The sequence below is a fragment of the Archocentrus centrarchus genome, chromosome 1 (genome assembly GCF_007364275.1).
Source record: "Archocentrus centrarchus isolate MPI-CPG fArcCen1 chromosome 1, fArcCen1, whole genome shotgun sequence".
Lineage (NCBI taxonomy): Eukaryota > Metazoa > Chordata > Actinopteri > Cichliformes > Cichlidae > Archocentrus > Archocentrus centrarchus.
In genome coordinates this window covers 15691500-15711325 of record NC_044346.1, presented here as the reverse complement: position 1 = coordinate 15711325, position 19826 = coordinate 15691500, and the positions used below count along the sequence as shown (strand labels likewise).

At 39.1% G+C, this 19826-nt stretch overlaps 1 protein-coding gene across 4 annotated transcripts in view; it reads left to right on the top strand.

Moving 5' to 3' along the window:
• The window catches only part of sh3gl2a (SH3 domain containing GRB2 like 2a, endophilin A1), a 42186-nt gene extending 36537 nt beyond the window's left edge, over positions 1-5649 (top strand). The window contains exons 9-12 of one of the 4 annotated variants that reach the window (XM_030722840.1): positions 1461-1475; positions 2442-2453; positions 3705-3716; positions 3852-5649. In XM_030722840.1, coding sequence (XP_030578700.1) covers positions 1461-1475; positions 2442-2453; positions 3705-3716; positions 3852-4048 — 236 coding nt within the window. In that variant the 3' untranslated portion in view covers positions 4049-5649. The remainder of the gene's footprint in view (positions 1-1460; positions 1476-2441; positions 2454-3704; positions 3717-3851) is intronic. The other 3 variants (XM_030722876.1, XM_030722931.1, XM_030722995.1) reach the window with 3 other exon arrangements.
• Positions 5650-19826: the final 14177 nt, after the last annotated feature.

Below are 19826 nucleotides of genomic sequence, written 5' to 3'. Positions count from 1 at the left end.
TTAGCAGCAGCAATTTGAAGTTATCATTTTCTCTCTGCCTTTTATAACACCTTGATTCTTTCATTTTTTGGCCATACCGTTGTGGATTTGCTGATCAGTGTCCTGTTTGATGACCTAGTTTAGGCGATGCTTTAGCTGTCAGACAGATGGCCTCACATTTGACTCTAGAATACTTCAGCATCCAGAGAAGTTCATGGTTGACTCGCTGAGTAGAAGGTGCCCAGGTCCTGTGACTGCAAAACAAATCATCACCCCTCCACCACCGTGCTTGACAGTTGGTGTGAGGTGCTGATATGCTGCATTTGGTTTTTGCTAAATGTAAGGCTGTGCATGATGGCCAAACATGCATAACTGAGGCCTGTAGAGTCTAAGATGTAGCTCTTGGTGTTTCTGCGGTTTCTCTGAGCATTGCACGGTCTGACCTTGGGGTGAATTTGCTGGTACATCCATTCCTGGGAAGATTGTGGCATTGGGTTAACACACACCTGAATGGTCCAGACAAGCAAACTGCCAAAACCTCTGCCTTCATAGAAGTGCTCACACTTGCTAATGATGAGTTAATCAAGTGCATGTGATTAGCACTACCTGGCGGCCTCTTAACCTCTTAATTCCTGTGGAAGCACTAAGTGTGTACTTCACAGTCCCATGAAAACTTTCTTTTTTTCACGTTTAATTTCTAATTGTAGACCCTTCAATATACTTGGCAGCATAGCTCTGCATTGGCACCCACCTGCCCTTTCACACGCATGTGTAGAAAGCCTGGGGTGTGTGGAGAGCAAACATCACTGCCCTTGCATGTGCATACATGGAAATTCCAAGCCAGGGAGAGTGAAAGCAGGCTGTCTCCCCCTAAGGCAGAAAACAGAGCAGGCATCAGTGTCAAGAAATTTTACATTGATAAGTCAGACAGGAGCTGTTCTTGGACTGTGGGCAGAGCTTGACTTTATGGCCTGATTGAACTAAGATTGTGCATGATATATTTCACAATAAAAGAGGCACAACAGCGAGATGAAAGAACACATGCGAGCCAATCATAAAGGAGTCGGTCTCTCATCAAAAAAGATGGAAATATGGACAAAAGCATAAATACTGGCAGCAACACAGGTTTTACATTTCCATCTATCCATCCATTTTCTTCCACTTATCCAAGATAAATTAGTTCTACATTTAAAAAAAAAACTGTTCCATCCAGCTGTTCTGAGGAGCGAAACAGCACCCTGTTTCAAATAAAATACAGTACCAGTCAAATGTTCGGACACACTCACCCATTTTTGACTGGTTGAGAATTTACAGTGCGTGTTTTGGTTTCCTAATTTTATCTTTTTCCCCAGCATTTTTCCCACCATTTATTTACAGTTCTTACCTGAACTGAACAGAATGTCTATCAATCCAGAACAATTAATTCCAAATCTGCACTCTTCTCTTTCCCATTATGATTTTTTTTTTTTTAATTCTTGTAGGTTCAAGGTCTCCAGGTGAGCCAGGTTAAACTTGTGCTTTTTTTTTTCTACATTTGTGCGCTCATCATTTCATCATTTCTTCTACGACACCCTTCCATTTACACTGGAAACCCCCCTCTTGTGTTGTTTCCCTCTTCCACCTTTGCAGCAAGGTCTCCAGGTGAGACAACAGTGAATCCTGGAGATATACAAGAGTATCTCCTCTTATATCTCTTCTTCTTTCTTTTCTTTTCTTTTTTTTCTTCTTTGTTAGTTTTCAGTGGATGAAACAAACAGCAGAAAATCAAGTGCCGTCCACTCGCCTAACAAAGATTTCTCAACAATGACTTAAAGAACTTTATTGACGGACGGACATTTGCTGTTTCTGTTTTGTTCTCGGACTTATTTTACCCCACTGTTTCTTTGTCTGTCTGCTTCTCTCATAGCCTGTAAATAAAAGATGGACACAGTTTTGGGGGTCTGAAAAATGAAGTCTGTGCAGATATGTTTTAAACCTGTTTTTTTCCCCTAATGGCCAGCAGGGGCCAACTCTTCTGGTTGCTAAAAGAAGTATGATTTTATAGAAATTTCTCACTTTAAACCTCTTTGTAATGGTTTTATAGTGACAGTCTTTAGTTTAAGTTTGCTTTAATAAAGCACAGTGTTCATTTAGTAAAATACGGTCCTGTTTTATGTGAAATAGATGAACAAGCAGAGTATACTGCTATCCTTTCTTCTTGTTCTCCTGCTTGTCATGTCATTTTTTTAACCACATATCAGTGGTTGATGTTGTAGGGGTTGTTTCCATCTTTTGTATACAGTCTATGGCCTCCCCATCTCTTTGAAATTGTTGTCCAACTTGTTTTTCTTCCTGCTCTCTTCTTTACTGACTTATCATCGCTGTACTCACTGTACTTCCATCAGTTCATCATTTCTCAATTTGAAGATTTGAGTGCTAACATTCTCATTTCACCTTTGTTTGTTTTCCTTTCCCCTTTGCAGCAAGATCTCCAGGTGAGCAAGAGTGACTTGGGAAGAGATGCCACATCTCTCTATCACTCTTATTTTTATCCTTCCATAAATGGACTTTTGAATAAGTGTATTTTTGTCTACTTTTTTGTTTGTTTGTTTGTTTGCAGTGGTGTTTCTGTCTAACCCCCTTTTTTTCTCTTTTCTTGAGCTCTTTTTTTCCTTTAAAGAGTAATGTGACATTTTTGGAAATGTACTTGATTGAGTATCTCCTCAGCCTTACATAAGAACATAGGACACCCCTGTCTGGATGCTAAATATAAAGCTGGCTCTTTAACACAGTTGGGGCAGAAAACCAGAAACATAGTTGCCAAAATCACCAATTAATAATTTTGTAATATCAAAAAATAATCTCGTCTGAAGGAAACATCCATAAGCATAATTTTTATAGTGCTTTTCAAGCTCACAGATAGTATAAAAGATGGACGTAGCTACCGTGACATCAGTCGCTGGTTTCTGAAGTCATGTTTTGAAGCCCCAAGATTAGCATTTCTGCCAAAGCCATCTTGGTTGCAAAAAAATGTGACAAGGAAGTTCTGACTGTGAAACTGCACACTCATTGGGTAATGACTTGTCACTGACAAGTCATTACCCAATGAGCATGCAGTTCTATACCACAGGTAATCCTCCATTCTGAAACATGGTAGACCATGATTTAAAAAACAGACTTAATTTTATTATTTAAAATGACCCAAAATGAGTGACTGAGCCCATAAACTCAACAGGAAAGTGTTCACTGAGATTAAGTGAGAAAGCCCTTTTCCCACAGACTTCTATAGGACCAGAAGTCTTTTTGCAACCACAGCTATCGCCATCTGGTGGTTTTGAAATAGAATGCAGGTTTTTAGGCACTTGAGCGTTGGCTTCATTTTTCCAACCCAGAAACTAAATCCATGTTTTATTCTGTCTTTGGTCCAACTATGTTCTTTTAATGTGGCATTGTCATCTTATAGTGAACTCATTACTGCCCCCTGAGGTTGGAGGCTGAAGGGTGTAAAACACCCACTTTTTAAGGTGTTTTTTTTTGTTGTTGTTGTTGTTATTTTGTTTTGTTTTGTTTTAACCCAGCCACAAGGGGTAACGATGAGCCATACAAGCTGTAACACTACACCAAAGAGAATACACAAGAACATTTCCTAAAATGTTGAACTACTCCTTGAAACATTAATTATATTTGCGGCTACTGATGCTTTTTATCTCTTTTGCTTTGTCTCCTGCTCTCTTTCTCTCTTTTAGCCAGGTCTCCAGGTGAGCCTTTCACAAGCTTTTCTTGTGGTCATTATGCTTGTAATCTATATGTGGAATCTGATCTCCTTCTCCTGCCTCTCCTAACTCTCTTTTTCTTGTCTTATCTCTCTGACCCGCTCTCTTCCTTTTCTCCAGCCCCCATGGACCAGCCCTGCTGTCGTGCACTGTACGATTTTGACCCCGAGAATGAAGGTGAGCTAGGCTTCAAGGAAGGCGATATCATCACCCTTACCAATAAGATTGACGAAAACTGGTACGAGGGGATGCTACATGGCAACTCGGGCTTCTTTCCCATCAACTACGTGGATATCTTGGTGCCGCTGCCCCACTAGGATGTGATGACTACCAGCTGTGTCTAAAGCTGCAGCACAATAAATCCTGGCCTCCAGTTCCTCCTCCCGGTACTCCCAGTAACCTTTTTCCTAAACATTCCTAATATCCACCTGCACTCCGCTTTAAAGGAGTCAAAACGGCAACGAAACGATAGCGAATGAAGATGTGAACAAGACCGATGATAAATTACAGGAAGCACTCTTAAATAAAGTGAGGGAAGAAAATAAAAACAGCATTTATGGTGTTGCTTCTCCCTTATTCCAGGAGTCACCTTCAGGCTTCCGTAATCATTTTATCCGTTTCTATCCCGCCTTTGGTCTCACTTTAAGTTGGCTGTCAGTCCATCGCAAGCTTCTCAGAGCAGGCTTGCAAATTCACACTCTGTATCTCTGTATTTTGTGGAAACCTTTGCAGTAGATAGAAATGTTTTTTCTCAAACTACTACTACAAAATAATCACTCCCCATGCTCCGTGTTTAAGACTGTAGTTCAAGCATGGTTTTAACTGTTTTCATGTTTTCAAAAAAAAAAAAAAGTTTAACTGAGGATTTTTATTTTCAATTTCCCTATTTTCCCCACCACTCCCCAAACAGTCATTGCCTCTTTTGAGAGTTCTGGAAGTTTTTGATGAAACCATGTTCCCATCATGTCCTAAAAAATAAATCAGTTTAAATGAGTTTAGACAAAAGTCAACAGATTCATCAATTGGTCACAATTAAACACAGTATTGTAACTTTCTTTGTGCACATGTTGTATCGGTCATATGTTATACCAAAGTTACTTGCAGAACCTGAATAAAAATAAAAATCCAGCAGACGGCATCAGAAAGTCTGTTTGATGGAACAGGTTTCAACTTGCAACCTCAAGTTCTTTGGTATTTTAGTAGGAGGTGGAGCTTTATTAATTATGTGACACATACCTGAGCCAGTAATTAGTGAAATGATGACATGATTTTTAAAAACACGAGTTGTGAAGTATAAACTGTTTGAAGTGATGTAAGAAAAAAAACTATGGTGCATAAGTCTCAGTCCTCCAACATGTATTTTATCAGCAGTGTGAAAAATGGTTGATGTATTGTGATATAATATAAATCTCAGCACCTGGAGAAAGCGTTTATTCTGCAGCTGAAGGTGTAGCTCTCGTTGCTGCATCCCTTATTAGTCCAAGTAGTGTTCTGTACTTTAGCTTTCTGTAAGCCACTGATAATACTAGGCAGGAGTATTTTAAGGAAAGGAGTGCACAAATAAGAGTGCAACGGGAGCTCATTCCTTTCTGTCTTGGTGGAAATTTTATATATCAGTTAAAATTATGCAAATAAGGTTCAAGGTTATACAAATAAAAGCTACTTTTTCCCCTCCTTCTAAGTCATGCCCGACCTTAGAAAAACTAGATGTTGTTGTAGATGTCTAATTTTTTTCCCGACCTGCGATATGCTTGTATGCAGTATTGTGTGGGATTGTTTTCCCCATTTTTTTTTTTTTGTGATCTACTGATAAACGAGGATTGGGTGCTGTAGTGCACGTGTTATCAGTGAGGTTTTCTTTTCTGGAAAAAAAAAAAAAAAAAAAGAGTTTTTTCCTCACCCATCTTGTAGTAATGTTGTGCATGTATTTGTGGGGGGGGGGGGGGGCTTGTTTGCATACTCTTCAAGTTATGCACTGGGATGGGCTGCAGAGGACCTCTGATGCTGAGGTATTTAAGATATACTGTCTCTGACAGTGTTCAACATTAAAGCAAACATGGATGTCTCTTTGATCACAGGACCAATTCACTATGTTCAGCAGATCTATATGGAAAAGAAAAACTATTAGAATGTTTAATGCGTTACTCTTATAAGACATATCTTATATGTCTCATTCTATAAGCTGCTTATGAAAGTGGACCTTTCACATGTTTCTCATACAACAGTTTGCTTGATTCATATTTATTCTTACAATTAGTATATGTTTGTATGAGAAATGTGTAATTTGAGGGGCGGGAGAGGACTTTTATGAGTAGTATAAGATATCCTTATGAGACACAGAATATATGTAAAACATAAACATTTACTCTTTTTTTTTTTTCTTCATATAGAAAATTAAAAATAAGTGATGCAAAATTCCATATTTAGTGTTTTGGGGGTTTCAAAGGGAAGCACAATGTTAACAGATGGTTTATTTTGTTAGCTGCAGAAGAGCGATACTGTTTTATGAGGTCATGTATTAATTTTTTTTTTAAAGGCGTAACAACTTCTTCCTCCTTTTTGTCTTTCACTTTTTTTAACAATCGTGTGTATCTTTGCCCTCAATGAGGACTGTACAGCTTTTTGTGTTTTTCGTTTTCACCTTGTGTGTGTAAAGTCGCGCATCTACAGTAATGTATCTTATTTTTGTAACTGTGACAGAAGTATACACATACTCTATAGATGTATATATACAGTATCTTACCCAGAAGTAATGTGACAGGAGGGATTCTCTGTGCTGCACATGATTGTCTTTGGATTGTTCTTTTTTTTTTTTTCTGTTTTTGTTTTATTTTTCTCCTGCACTGGATTCTAAAAGTGTATGCTTGTTGGAAAGAAAAAAAAAGTGTAATTCAGTTCAAATCAGTGTAATTTATTCAAATAAATACCATGAAATGGTTACTGGCCTGACTATTTTCTCTTGACATGACAAACGTTTTTTCCACACCTACACTAAATCTAACCTCATATTCATATAACACTAGCTCCTTTACTTCACTGCACCTCCCTATTATTTTCATTGCATGGGGAAAGGCAGTAGTGACTTAGCTCAGCAAATAGAAAAAGATTGATGCATTATTCATTTTCCTGCTGGATTCTCATGTTGCATTATAAAAAACAGGAAAGAAATAGGGCAGATATGAAAATCTCTTTTGTATTTCCAAGACAGCTGAAATGTTTTAATAACCCTGTTAGTGTAACAGCATCAAAAGAATGACTGCAGCTTCAAGCATCTTAAGAGCTCCAAAAGATATTAAATACACTACAAGCATGTGTAAGCTAGGATATACAAAGTTTTTTCTTTTTTTTAACCCATACAAACAAGGAATTATGGTAGACTTGTAGAGCAGCCACTATCTGCAGTGCTGGAAAGAAAGTAAATTTGCTCAAGCTTTCAACTTATCTACAGGTACCGCAACATCACACTCAGTTAATGCCCCCCCCCCCCCCCCCCCCCCCCCCCTCCTGTGGTGGTACAGGAGATTTGCATCTTGGACGTCCAGCTGATAAATCTGCAGCAACTGTGTGATGCTATCATGTCAATATGGATGGACATCTCTGAGGAATGTTTCCAGCACCTTGTTGAATCTCTGCCATGAAGAATTAATGCATTTAAGGCAAAAGGGCATCCAACCCAGAACTAGCAAGAAGTACCTACGACAGTGTCTGGTGTAAAGATTTCTCTGACAGAGGCCACTGTGCTCCAAAAATACTTTTGTTATATTAAGCACATCCATTTTGCATTTGTATTTAGGGTTGTTTAATTAAGGATCCATATATCATGTATTATGATGCTGAACACATAAACATTGTAGGAAGCTGACTAAAAGAAACACAAATTAGATACCACAGGCACGCAACTCCCTGCCAGACTGCTGGGATAGCCCTAAAAGTTTAATTAAGAAAAAGAATCTGTTACTATTTTAAGCAATTACTGCTTTTATGTTCATTTATAGTATTCACATGATTTTTGCAGCAGTGTTTCAAAGAGTTGACATAATTTGTTAAAATTAAATTGGGGGGAAAGCAGATTTCCATCACAGGAAACAAATATTTTTATCTTCTGCACTCCAGAATGAGTCTCTCACAAGTGTGGAAAAAAACTAATACGAAAACTAACGAAAACTAAACTTAAACTAAGCATTAAACCAGAAATACCTGCACACCTGCACAGGTATAAATTCCAGCAACACTGGCCACTTAAAGTTACATAGAAGCTGACATCTGAATCAATAAGCTGGAGGAAGTGGCTGGGGGAGAGGGCAGTCTGGGCCACTGTTGCCAACTCCTCAGTAAGTAAAGTAGCTATTGGCTACTTTAAAGAAGTAGCCAGAAGTAGAAAAGTCGCTAGAAGTCGCTACATGATGTCATCACCTAATTTGCATAATTGGTCATTTGCAATCGAGGCTGTAGGAGAGAGGAATACCGTCTTTGGAAGGACAAAAAGTGAAGAAAAACACCTCTATATGTTTTGAACTACAACTGAACTTTATGAAATAACTTTATGACTTTAATGCTTTGCCTAGCCCCACAGTACATAATTCCAACCCACTTCCAATATACGTGACTTCTGGCACAAACCAACTTCTGCTATGGAGTTGCAATTTGGTACTCTTTGGGGTCCTGGCGAACGAACGCAGTACGAAGGCTGTATGTACACAAAACACAGCAACAGCGGAGGATTTTAGGTTTCCGGTCTATCTCCAAAACGCTCCAAAAGTTGCCAACACCACCGGCAAAAAGTAGCTAAATTTGTCGCTAGTGGCTTTTGGAAAAAATAGTTGCTAGTGGGGTCTGAAAAGTTGCTAAATCTAGCGACAATGTCGCTGAGTTGGCAACACTGGTCTGGGCTGCACTGCTCAGGATGCCGCCCACCGCAGCCCTGGGTAAGAGGAAGAATATGGATGTTTGTATTGTTTTGCTGCCTCAACTAAGAAATTAGTCACCAGGAACAGCCCTATTTATAACCCTGGTGGTTTGGGCATCTGAATAGGATGCCTCCTGGGCGCCTCTTGGGTGAGGTGTTTCGGGCATGTCCTACCGTGAAGAGGCCCCAGGGCAGATCCAGGACACGCTGGAGAGATTATATGACTTGGCTGGCCTGGGAACACCTTGGATGAGCTGGAGGAGGTGGGTCTGGGCTTCTCTGCTTAGGCTGCTGCCCCTGCCCCCGCAACCCTGTCCCAGTCAAGTGGAAGAAAATGGATGGATGGATGGGTCAAGTGTTTAGTTGATTGGGAGCATTTATCAGCGTTTATCTCATCTCATTTATAGTGTCTTTTTTAATCACTGTCATCAATCTTTCCATCATTCCTTCATTGCTCAGCTGTCTCATCTCTGTATTTCCTATGTCAGATATCTTTATCATATTGAATGAAATAAATTTCATGTATAAGATATAGACAGTTCTATGTGGTACCTGTTGAAGAACAACTATTTACTGTAAAAATCTATTTGTAAATATTAGCTGCTATGCTCAACACTTAAAGTAAGAGGGAAAAAAAGACTAATAAAGATTAGCCTTTTTAAAGCTCCTCTTGGCAAAGGAAATGTGTCTAGCGCAACACAGCCTACAGACCATAAGTTTGCTTGCTTAAGCTGCCGGACAGGATAGGTTATTTTTTGAAAAAGAAAAGTTCTTTGTATGTTAAAGTTCAATATTTGCTTAAATTTTCAGGAAATAACCACTGCACAGTGGCTGCAACGCTATCATTCATTAACTGCTTTTCAGTCTATTATGTTCTTTCTGTATTAAAAGTCTGTCTCTACATGCTAAAGTTGAAGACACTGTCCTCAGGTTTATTTCCTTTTAAATAATCCAGAAGCTTCATTTGACTTACACATGAAACGAGGAATTCTCACTGAGACCCCGGATATATAAAACTGGCATTTTTGCCTGAAAAATTGCCCTAAACAGTCATTTAGGATCATGTGTATTTAATCCTTTCGAGCATCAAATTTACTTTTATTTATGTAAACAGGGAAGTCATTTACGACATTTTATTCACTGTGACAATCTGGCAACACTGGCTGCTGGCACATGTGAGAGAAGGAAGTTGAGTATGCAAAACAATCAGATCTTTTACAACATTTTATTCACTGTGACAATCTGGCAATGCTGGCTGCTGGTACATTTGAGAGAAGGAAGCTGAGTATGCAAAACAATCAGATCAGGTTGGCTCAGGTTCTGACTGTGCGGCAGGTAATTTCAGTGAAAACTTTAGGTACTGTATCCTCCCATATTCTCTTACCACCAGTTTGGCTACACCCTCTCTTCATGCACAATTTAACCCCCCAACTTTACACACACACACACACACACATACATTAACACACACTGCTCTGCTGCACCAACAATTCAGAGGCTCCAACAGTACCTTTTTACTGTAGGCTGTCAGACATTTTTAAACAGCATTAGAGCATGTCGCCTTCAGTGTCACACACCCTGCGCCCTGACGCTCTGTTGATCACAGCAAATATGCACAGTCTTCACTTTGTTTGACATTGTGCATGAAAGATAATTCAACAAACACATATGCAAAACAAAACATACAGTAACGATCACGGTCATATGAACACAGTTGTGGATACAGGGCGTCTGCGATTAAATATTGTGTGTTTGAACCTTGTCAGTTATCTGGCTGAGTCTCACTAACTCTGCTGCTTGATCAGACTTGTCAGAAGTAAAGCATCCCTGATAGTGATAAACCTGAGGAGCCCTGCAGACAGATTTCTTAGATTGAAGTGAAAACTTTCTTTCTCATTTAGTTATGGTTGTTATTTTATATCTGACTATTAAAAAAGACAGATTGGTTTCTAAGAAAATATCTCCAGACATGACGTGATTCATAGCAAATATAATCAGCCAATCTGGATTATTATAATTTATAATCAATAATGTAATCATTAATCTAATAAGCAGCCGGTCCCACCATAAAAAGATATAAAACCTTCCAAAGCGAAGGAGACTAGGCTCAACAACTGTTGAGAACCTACCCTCTATTTAACACCAAGCTTCCAACTGGGAGAAACTTGTCTTTCCAGAAAAGGTGGCAGTGACCACACTCCACCCAGACAAAAATAAAAATCGTGGTAGTCAAACTCACTGTGCCCTGGGAGGACAAACTATCTATTTCTCAGGAACTGAAGAAAGTAAAATACCAAGATCTAGTTGATGAGGTCCTTGACTAAGGATGGCATGCAGCCTCACTTCCCTTTGAAGTCAGCTACCTTGGTTTCCCAGCAATATCAGTGCATTATTTCCTTCAGAACATCAGCTTGGAGCCCAAAGAACCGAAGAGAGCCTTTGGGGAGATGGCCACAGCAGCTGAGACCAATTCAGTAGGGTTGATGAGAGCTTGCAGGCGGAACCCTTCTGTAGGTGAAGACTAACCTTTTCAGTACAGGTTAAGGGCCAAAGATAGATAGATAGATATCTGCTGAAGAAGGAAAAGGGTTCCCATCAAAGTGGGCACTCCAACCATATTGACTCCAGATTATCACTAGCAGGCCACTGCATCCAGCTCCTTCAGCCATTTCTACTTGCAAAGCATCTCTGTTATTTATTTCACCTTAGTTGCGTGTAATGCAGTACCTTGCAGAGATCTGTCGTTTGGCACATTTTGGATATGCTGACCTCTAGATAATAAATAAGACTACCTCTTGGTATTTCCTTACCTTTAGATGGTTGGGCATCTTTAATCAGATTAACATCAAAAACAAAGATCTCTTTAAGCTTGAAGTGGCTGTCTGGACACGATGTACTTTTTAAGAAAATTGAGGGGGGCTGTGCTTAACAACTGTTTTCATTATTGATTAATCTAACAGTTTTTCTTTGGTCATATAATCTGTACAATGTTAAAATTCCCATGTTATATTACCATGTGAGAAGCTGAAACTCAAGGGCAGCAGATTGATTTCAGAAACAGGAGGTCATAAGGCTAAAAAAAAAAAAAAAGAAGAAGAAACCAAGTCAGTGCCTGGAGACATCAGACTGAAAATTAACTGCTGAACTATTGGTTGAAAGACATGTTCTTTACTGCCTAAGCCACCAGTATCATGTAAAAAGATTAAAACACACATCCTGATTTGACTGGGACTTTAGCAATCATTTTCCCAATGACAACCTACAGTAACCAAATTCAATTCAATTTTATTTATGTGTATGTATTTATGCAAATCAAATCAGTCACCTCAAGGCACTTTATATTGCAAGTTCAGACCCTACGGTAATACAGAGAAAACCCCAACAATCACTCACAACCAGTCAGGGAATACTCTTTTTTTTCCTCATGACTGGTGGTTGCCAGATGGTTGTGGACCAGTTTCTAGGCCTCTGTGACTGGGACCCTATTCACTTTATCCTACATTGTTACCATGACTGTCACATGTCCAAAATGGCAGACACGTTAACATCAAGTGGTTAATGAGCATATCTCTGCAAAACCTGTACGCCAAAACAGCTTTCTAATACAACCTCTATAAACACTTTCCTGATGAGTTTTGGGTCACATTAAATATAAATTTAAGACCATTTTGAAAATCTTGGTCATGCTACATTTCAGACAGGAGGAAGAAATGGGGTAACGATCACAAGTTGTTAGTTGGTGAGTATGTGGTTTCACAGTCAGACCTGCCACTCTCTCATCACATCCAATATCAAAACACCAAGATGGAGATGGTGAAAGCACACAGACTGAGGTTTCAGAATGGGTGATGTTAGGGTCCATCTTTTATTCTGTCTATGTTCATAATCTCTACAGGTGCAATCTGCTTAATGCTAACTAATTAAGTACTAGAATTAAACTCACCAAAACTGAAGCACAAATGGATCATACAGTAGGTTGTATTATTTGCCAGATAGCTCCATTAAAATTACCCCAAAAAGCATCAACAGCACAAACATCTTTGAGAGGTCCAATTTTATTACTTTGTTTAGTGGAGGGGAGGCCTAGCAGACAGCTACCTATGCTGAGACAAACAAAGTCAAACGCAACTATGTACCAACTGGTATCCAGGTGGATAACTTATTAAATATTTCACCCACTGTATAGTTGTCATGAATTAGGAAACTAACTATAGAGGATAAATCATTATTTGTACCGGGCTGCATGCTCTTTAATGCTGTAAAGGTGGGTTTTTAGCATGGGAGTCTATAGGGATTAACTTAGTTTTGGAGCCTCAAGTGGCCAATAAGGAGAAAACATTTTTCCACATTATTCTCCATAGACTGACTTGGGTAGAATCAGTGGAGTTCTCCCATGAAGAAAGGAAAGATTATCAAAATTGTTCATCTGTGGAGAAAAAAAGCCACCCTCTTCTATACCCTTTCCCCCAATAATGTTACAGCAGATTAAAAAAGAACCACTGACTCCACTGAAGCCACAACACTGGTGGTCACAGTGCATGTGGAAAATCCGCCTCCACACAAACAAAAACACACCGGCTACACGTGCACGCACTTGTCTTGTCCAGGTAATGTATGTGAAGGCGTTTCTGACTCATGCCCACACACCCACACCCACCCACCCACCCACACACACACACACACACACACACACACACACACACACACACAAGCAAAGACTAAAGGTCTGAAGGAAATGAGCACGGGGGGAGATGAGACAAGCAATCCAGTAAAAAGCATTCCTTAGACCCTCACTCTTGGTGGGTGGCCTGCTTGGATGCTGTACCACCGAGATGGCAGCTTCATTTTGTAAAAGAAAAAAAAAAGTTTACAGCCATCGTGTCTCCAGATGTCGTCCTGTGTTACAGACCTTGACGCACTTAAAGAGGCTCCTGAAAATTTCTAACAACTGATCAAGCTGCTTAAATCCAAATGGTCCTTGACCACAGCTGCTTTTAAACATTTTCCAGCTGTTTCTTGTATTTTACAATACATTTATCTGCCTTGATTTGTGGTTTTTAATCAGAGAAGCTATTTTAAACAAAGTTTGCAAAGTTTTTCTTTGAAAATCAAGCTGAACAGGCCCCTCTGCGTGAGTCGGAATCAATGTTTCATTTAGTGTGCGTGTAAAGAGAAGCGTCGCTGCACACTCTGTCAGTCGCTCGGCTAGCCAGCCATGGCAAGCTTAAACTGGCAGGACAGGCAGCCACTCTATCATTTTTGACACCTCAATCCACCGCAGTACTTAATGCATGAATGGCAGGCTGCATCTCTGTTCTGGCCAACCCCAAACCGCAACAGACCACAAAGAACCCACACCAATCACAGACATGTTCCTCATATTCTCTGAGGGTGAGGAAACAACAAGTATCAAATCCTGCTACCACCCACAAGCTCCAGTGCATTCACACTGGTTCTGATGTCTACTCTCATCTGTAACATGTTTGCTGTGTAGAGACACAACACCATGCAAGACAAAACAGTTTTTACTACTACTACTGTGTAAGCAATGTCTGAAGGTTTCTATACACATCAAACACACAGTTGACAGTTCATGTTAAGTACATGTAGCTAAAACTAATGTGGTCTAACACAACAGTGGCAACAAATCCAGTCCTTAGGAATTAGATATTTCCATGGTGCTATTTCCCTGTATTGCATTGGCTGTCTCTAATATTTAGTCTGTCTTTATTTATATAAATTACTTTAGTGAGGTAATTTGGAGGAAATGGAGGTGAAATAATGCCACTGTTTTTTGCTTTTCAAACTATACAATAGAGATGACTTTAGCCATTTAGGAATAAATACACTGAACTTGCATCATCTGCACATGTATCCATTTGTAATAAAGATATTAAAAAAGTGACATTATACTTACACTAATTTTAGCTATGTGTACCTAAAAATAGCAACTAAGAATCACACTGAGGAAATGTAAGAGAGAAAATGACATTCCATTGATAAAATAAGTATACAGTACTGCATTTGATTAGACAGGACAAATTTGATAAAAACATATAAATTTAACTGAATATCAACATTAGCAATTAAATTAAAAAAAATCAATTCACTCAACAATGACAGAAAAATTATCATCATGCACTGGTTGAGCAGATTTATCCTCATAACAAATTTATTACATTTATAAATGCATGAAAAAGTGCTTTAAAATCCAACATTTTAAAGTTGTGAATGATCTAAGTAGGTTTATGGGAAAGGGGAAAAATTAATTGGTGTTAACTGTTTGCTTAGGTATTGATACCTCATTATTGCAGTTTTCTATCAGTACTTTAACCATACAGTGTTGGTTTTTAAAGTAAACATGTTTACTTTAAAATTAATAAAGATAAAAAACAGTTGAGGATTAGTGTGATAGTAAGGATTTGTTTATTTCTGTAGCATATATATATACACAAAGTCATCCTCACTGTCTTCCCCTTCCTGTATTTACCTGTGGTAGAAAATAATACTTTTACTCAAGTACTGCATTTAAGTACACATTGACTCTTGTGAATTTTTTTACTCAGTGTTAATAATCTAATTTTTAGTCTGGCTTTGGATCTGATTATCCATAACATGCCAGCAAGAATAAAACAAGTTACAAAAATAAAGAAATTTATATTTAAAAAAAAAAAAACAATAAAAGAGTTAAATCTGCAGAGCACCAATACACACACACACACACACACACACACACACACACACACACACACACAGTGAGAAGCAGCTGTTAGTGGGAGTGTGCCATTGTGTGTCACTACATGTTTTCCTGTGGCGTTCATACATAGTTTCTCTATTCAGCAAGGAAGCCCAGCTCTCAACACCAGACTGAGGCAGCTAATACCCCTGTCTGTCATAGCTACTCAAAGAGCAAGTGATTGCAGATGACAAACAAGGTAGTAAGACAGGTCAGGTAGCTATATGGCAGGAGAAGAGAGAGAAGAGAAGAGGCAGGGACTAAAAGAAGTATGCAGGTAACACAAAGCAACAGTATCTTATGCATGCGTGGGTGTGTTCTTGCACATTTGTTAGTCGTGTGCATCTGTGAGGGTCTCTGAGGGTCTGATGCCACAATCTGCTGTCAGGTCTCTGATTGTTTCTGGCTCCAGAGTGATTTCCAGTCATTTACAGGGCGAGGGGGGGGGTCTGTCACTCAGGCTTGCTCACATGAACTGAGCGAAAAACGTGTGAAAATGAAGCCACAAAATAAAAATTTTTACAAAAAAGTATTTCAGACTCCGAGCTTCATAAGGTGTGATCTCGGTCTGGATGGTGAATCAAAAGGAGGGAGGGAAACAGCAGCAGTGATAACAACATCATGTATCATTTTGGGAAATTTAATTCAGCTTAAGTTATACGTCACAGACTGCCATCAATTTATTTACTGTGTGCTGTTTTGCTTGAGGTGAATCACACGATCACCTCAGTCGATTGTTCGTGTTCTGCTGCTGGTGCGAGTAGTGTGAGAGTGGTTAGTACAAATTAACAAGTCAATCAAATATATTTACTTATAAACACATAACTACAGAAATACAGGAGTACTGGAGCTGTTTAAGCGTGGTTCTCATGACAAACTCCTTGGGAGGATAGTAACATGTTTTGTACTAATTTTTTCACATTATTCAACTAAACCTAATGTCAAAATATCCTCTATGTAAATTTGATTTAGTTTCAAATATTACAATGAAATATTGTGATTACAGCACTCATCTATATATAAACCTTATCCTGTACCAGCCCATTCTGTGTATCCAGCCCCCCATACCCATCTCCTCTAAATACAATATCTAGAAATATTGTGTAACTGCAGAAAAGAAAGCACCTTTTTCAGACAGGTCTTTGTGGATGATGAATAAAACTCTGTGACTAATCTAAATCAATATTTTATAGCATTCTTCTTTAATCCACCCCATCCTGTTTTATAATAAAAGAAAGGTCTTTGACTAACTGCTATAAAAAACTATAATAAAGGGGGTGATTTAGATGTATTTAGAGTTTAGGGTGTAAAATTATTCTTCAGAAAAGTTTTGTTCTGACACCTGTAGACAGTGCTGACCACACTGAATTCCATGTAGCTTATTCCAGCCCATATGTTCTCCACAGTGGTTTAGCCTGTAAAAGTCTTTTTAAGTGTGAGCCAACAGTAGACCAGAGAGAAGAGCTTTCATGACAAGTGGTGCTGGGTTAAGGGCCAGCCGCACAGCATGCAAAACACTACAATGGGACAACATTTGGTGTGCAAATCCGTCAGTCCATTCAAATGGTGTCCCAAACAAAAAGTTGATACACAAACAAATCAATTAACGTGGGAGGGGGAGAGGGGAGGAGGACATCAGAATAGGTGGGAAAAAGGAGTTTCATAAGCTCACATTTAATAAAAGGGCTCAAAGCTGACAACCTCAAAAGAATAGCTTGACATTTAAGTTCAGATCACACACAATAAGATTACTTTTAATGCTCCAGATACCGTGACATTAAAGAGTGTCAGGATTTCCCCTGCTCGGTGTTAAGGAGGAGCCTCGGTGAGCCAGGCGGTGGAACCTGTCTGTTTCTGGATCTATTCTCCTACTTTAATCCCAGAGATAGTCACACCCATCACACTGCTATTGTGCAGCTGAAACTTCTCTATGCATGACAGAGTGTGGGTGCTGAAGATTATTGGCATGGAAGCACAGCCTGAATCACACACACACACACAAATATGCACACATCAGAATGCAAGTTCAACAACATGCACACACACGATTTTTAGTCATTTATTTGTTGTAACTTCTTCCTTTATGTTCTTACTTCTATATTTCTGCAGATGCAGGGTCTCAGTCTGCATTCAGGTGTGGGCTGGTCGAATGATTTCTTTGCTAGTCCCTTAATATGACATGATCTTCACTGGGTAGTTAAGCTGCTTAGATATCAAAATAAAGTATCATTTGCTAAAAGAATCCAGAATAACTAGTCAAGCAACAGACCTTTTAATCCTATGGGGCAAAACTGATTCAGAATAGCCTTATGTGCTCAGAATATAGAGTCACGGATTTTGTTATTTTAAACCAGACTAAATCTTTAACCTCATCAGCCCCCGTTTTGTGGCACATTTTCTGTTTCAGCCTGAGAGTAAGGAAAGAGGCAGCTCTTTGTTTTCAAATGTAACTTTACTGGGAGACTTCAGTTTATCAAAACTTTAGTTTCACTGTCAGAGTTTATCTGTCATTTCTGTTTGTCAACTACAGTACCATTTTAATCACCAAAGTAACTGCTGAGATCTGTGGCAAGAAAGGGGGGCATTCAGATAATCACACAGATGATAATTTAACCAGATTATACAACCTAAACCCCTTTATTATTATAGCTTTCCACCATGGATGAAAATCTACAAAGACAAGAAGCAAACTGCTCCCCATAAATTACATCTGTTTCTCAACTGTATCACATCAGCTTTATGTATTAGCATTGTTGATATTTGGATTATAATGGAGGCCTTTAATCTATGAACCTCTGATGACCTCCCTCTCCGTGTTTTTTTATGGATTATAACAAACACACAGTACATTATGTAAGTTCGTATAAACCCCCTGATGGCACAAATGGTGAATAGACCAGGACAAGAACCTGTGGAAGCTAAACAAAGAAAAGGAAAGTAACTTTGCTTTAGGGGAAACTTCCACCTGCGCCAACACAGACAGAAATCCAGATTTTTAATGAGGGAGATTATCATTATTGTTCAGCAGTATTTTCTCATCCTTCTGTCTCACTCAGTTGCTTGTGGTGTCTCCTCAGCAGTTGACCCAGCATTAACCTGTATTTGTATCCATGTTTGACTATCTTTGCCAGGCACAAGTCCCGAGCACCTCATGACAAATACCACAAGCGCTACCTATGATCCTGCCAGCCGAGCCCTAGGATGATAAATCTGCAGTTATGTCACACACTGCTTAAAGCATTTACAGCAATTCTGCCCGAGGCTGGTTGTGTGTGTGATTTCATAAATGTAATAAATTTACAAATGCAATGGGTTGCATTGAAATAACATTGTTGTCCATGTAATTACAGCAATTATACTGGTAGCAGATCTTCAGAAGATTCAGTCCACAAAGGGAAAGACATGTTGTGTTTGAGTGCCTGATTGCTTGCACACAAGATGTAGCTTGCACTGGCTTTTTGCCTTAAGTACAGATAATCCACATGTGTCAGTGATTGAGGAGATACAAATCCCACAGTAACAGACACACAGGTGGCATTTGAAATAAACAGCATACCAGTCTAGATTTCTCCCTCTGTCTTACTTGGCAGTTACCATGCAAGGCTGAGTCAGAAGGCCAGCCTCCTTCTGCACAGCCCATCTACAGGTATGCATGAGACTTTGCAACACCCAACATACTGGTGACTCTCTCTCTCTCCATTTCATGCACACACACACACACACACACACACACACACACACACACACACACACACACACACACACACACACACACACACACACACACACACACACACACGCACACACACACACACACACACACACAGAACTGTTCTGAACCACATCCTGTTTGAGTAGACATGTTCAAGTCTCTGAATGCATACATGAATATGTGGTGCAATTTGCAGGTGTCACCTCTTACAAATAGAAATAAGTAACCAGACACTATAATCTAAAGACTAATCTAAAACAAAAAAAACCTCACTAACAATATACAATGACAAATAGACACACCCCCTGACAAATATCATTAAAATCTGAGCAGAAAATGTTGCGCCTGCCAGGCAAGCTTTCACGTTAACTCAGAATAAAACTGAACAGTCACTTAGCAAAGTGGATGAATATACTACCCTTTGGGTTGCTAAGCTCTATGAAAAGAGTTGTAGGACAGTTAAAAGAAGCGTTTTGTGTAGTACACCTATTTGCATCTGTAGCACTCATTTATCTGTAAACATTGATATTATCAAAGATCAACAATAGAAAAAGCCAGTTTTAACAGTTGGTACCAACAGATCTCAACTGTGCCACATTAAGCGACAAATCTAAGATAATCTTAACTGTCCATACAGCCCTGCACAAATGCAGTACCATTAATAACATATGAAGTCTGTTCCAGTGAGTCATAAATTGTTTAGCTACAATATTAATATGATCCCTCTAATTAGTGGCTGGA